Source organism: Nematolebias whitei, chromosome 8, assembly GCF_014905685.2.
Source record: "Nematolebias whitei isolate Nwh7 chromosome 8, NemWhi1, whole genome shotgun sequence".
Lineage (NCBI taxonomy): Eukaryota > Metazoa > Chordata > Actinopteri > Cyprinodontiformes > Rivulidae > Nematolebias > Nematolebias whitei.
The window spans coordinates 3,956,020-3,958,254 of NC_056505.1; the positions used below are offsets into that span (position 1 = coordinate 3,956,020).

Genomic DNA, 2,235 nt, shown 5'->3' on the forward strand with positions numbered 1-2,235 from the left:
TGATCAATGGAAGAGATGGTTTCTCTCTTTGCTCCTGCTCTGCATCCACGGCGCCTCCTTTTCAACTCATTTGGGATGTGGGGCTGTAGTTGACATTATTTGAGCTTGAGATGTTAATCAGCTGCTCCCGATTGTGTAAAAAAAAAAAAAAAAAAAAACTTATGGTTGCACATCATAAAAATTGTCCAAAAGTAAAGAGGCTTCAGTAAAAATCCTTCCAGCTGCACAGCATCCGACACCAGAAGAAACAATCATCCAGAAAAGCGATCCACATCCAGAAAAAAAAGTGGAAACCAAGTTTTCAAAAGCGACATGTCGGAATGAAAGTAGAGCTGCTCCAACATGAAGGCACCTCGAGCAGAACAGTTCCAACATCTCACACACCTGAAGGCCTCTGACGTGTGGAGGTCTATTCAGTTTCTGCTCATTCAGGTTTGATAAATTTAAAAAATAGAATGTATTTTTGTAATTTATCATGCAGCAAAACATAGAATGTCACCGTAAATGTTAATTATTAGAAAGATACTTTTATATTTGTATAAAACCATGTTTCTAAAGCCAGGACTGGATGCTCTTTGTTCTATTCAACCTTTATTTCTACAGGTTAGTCTCATTGAGCCACGAGGACTCATGTAGACTAACTAGACTAATTAACCCGTTCCCTCCCTGGGTTCTGCAGGCCTCCCATGCCGTGTTCTCCTGATAAACAGAACGATGTGTTCTGCAGCGGGTTCCTCCCTCTGGCTGATAACAGCTGCAGGGTGGGATGGCACCACTTCAGACCCAGTGGCAGTCGTCAGTTCTGGTTCTGGCAGCAGAGATGAGTAAAGACCGGCAGAACAAGCAGGTTCCTGCTGGACTTGGCAGACCCCAGACCCCGTCCAAAGGCCCTGGGTGCAGATCTCCCAGAATGCCCAAGTGTTCTCGGTGCAGGAACCACGGGTTCGTGTCTCCTCTGAAGGGTCACAAGAGGTTCTGTAACTGGAGGGACTGTCAGTGCGTTAAATGTAAGCTGATCGCAGAGAGACAACGCGTCATGGCCGCTCAGGTAAACCGAGCAACAGAAACTTAAACGCTTTAATCCTCTTCAGATGTCTCAATGTTTAAAAACTGTTTAGTCTTTCTTGCATCCAACTCGTCTGAAGTTGAATTAAACCAAATAAAGTTTAAATTAAAAAGCTGCTGTCTACAGTTTGTCTAAAAAACTGCAAACTGGTTCTGTTGATAATCTGTGATTATTTAACTGATCATTTATGAGGCGGCTGTGGCTGAGCGGTTAGAGCAGTCGTCCTCCAATGCAAGAGTTGGGGGTTCAATTCCACCAGCAGTCACATGCTGAAGTGTCCCTGGGCAACACACTGAACCCCTCATTGCCTCTGATGTGTGTCCCATCAGTGAACGGGATCTAAAGCTCTGATTAGTGTTTGTAGATCTAGTATAGAGCTGTGTGAACGTGCAGATGAGGCGCAGATTGTTGTAAAGAGCTTTGAGTGTCTGGAGAAACAGGAGCTACAATTTATAAATACAGTCCATCATATTTTAAAAAATGAAGCCGTCTAAAGATTTCTTTTAATTTAGGGTTTATTTAATTTACAGTCTATTATTTGTACCTACAGAGAATGAATCTGATTTTAATCTGGATTATTTGGACTTGTTTTTCTGGGGTTATTTTTGTTGTGAATTGTCTTTGGTTAAATAAACTGAGCTAAATTAAATCGGTGGTTCCCAAAGGGTGGGGTTTGGCCCCACTGCACATTAAACACCAGCTAAAGGCTCCTGATTTAATCCCTACTGGTGAAATTCAGTTTACAGATCGTTTCTTCAAAAAAAAGTGTTTTGACCAGTAGTTGAGTCCAATTGTTTATTTTGTGGATCAGAAGTTAAAGTCTGACACCTTTGCTTCATTTTACACATTTTAAACCAGATGATTGTGTGAATCACTTTATTAACTCTTTACAGTTTGATCCAGAACATCAAGTCAGGTCAGTTTATTAATTAAACTTATTTAAATCCACAGATTAAGTTCTACTCAGTAACAATAAAAGACACAGGTGAACACAGAATCAAGTTGGAAATTAATTTAGAGAATAATGGACGAGTCTCACTGGGTTAAATAATTCAGAGAACAAAAGTAAAAAGAAGTGAGAATAATACTTTTCACCTTCTGTCTGAACTGAAAGAAGCTTTTCTGCAAAACATCGTCGGCTGGTCTCGCTCTGCCCCCCCCCCCCCCCC

At 41.2% G+C, this 2,235-nt stretch overlaps 1 protein-coding gene across 1 annotated transcript in view; it reads left to right on the forward strand.

Annotated features, from left to right (window-relative positions):
* Positions 1-820: 820 nt before the first annotated feature.
* The window catches only part of dmrt1 (doublesex and mab-3 related transcription factor 1), a 37,446-nt gene continuing 36,031 nt past the window's right edge, over positions 821-2,235 (forward strand). Inside the window, exon 1 of the mRNA XM_037680854.1 lies at positions 821-1,048. Within this exon, the coding sequence (XP_037536782.1) occupies positions 821-1,048 (228 nt within the window). The remainder of the gene's footprint in view (positions 1,049-2,235) is intronic.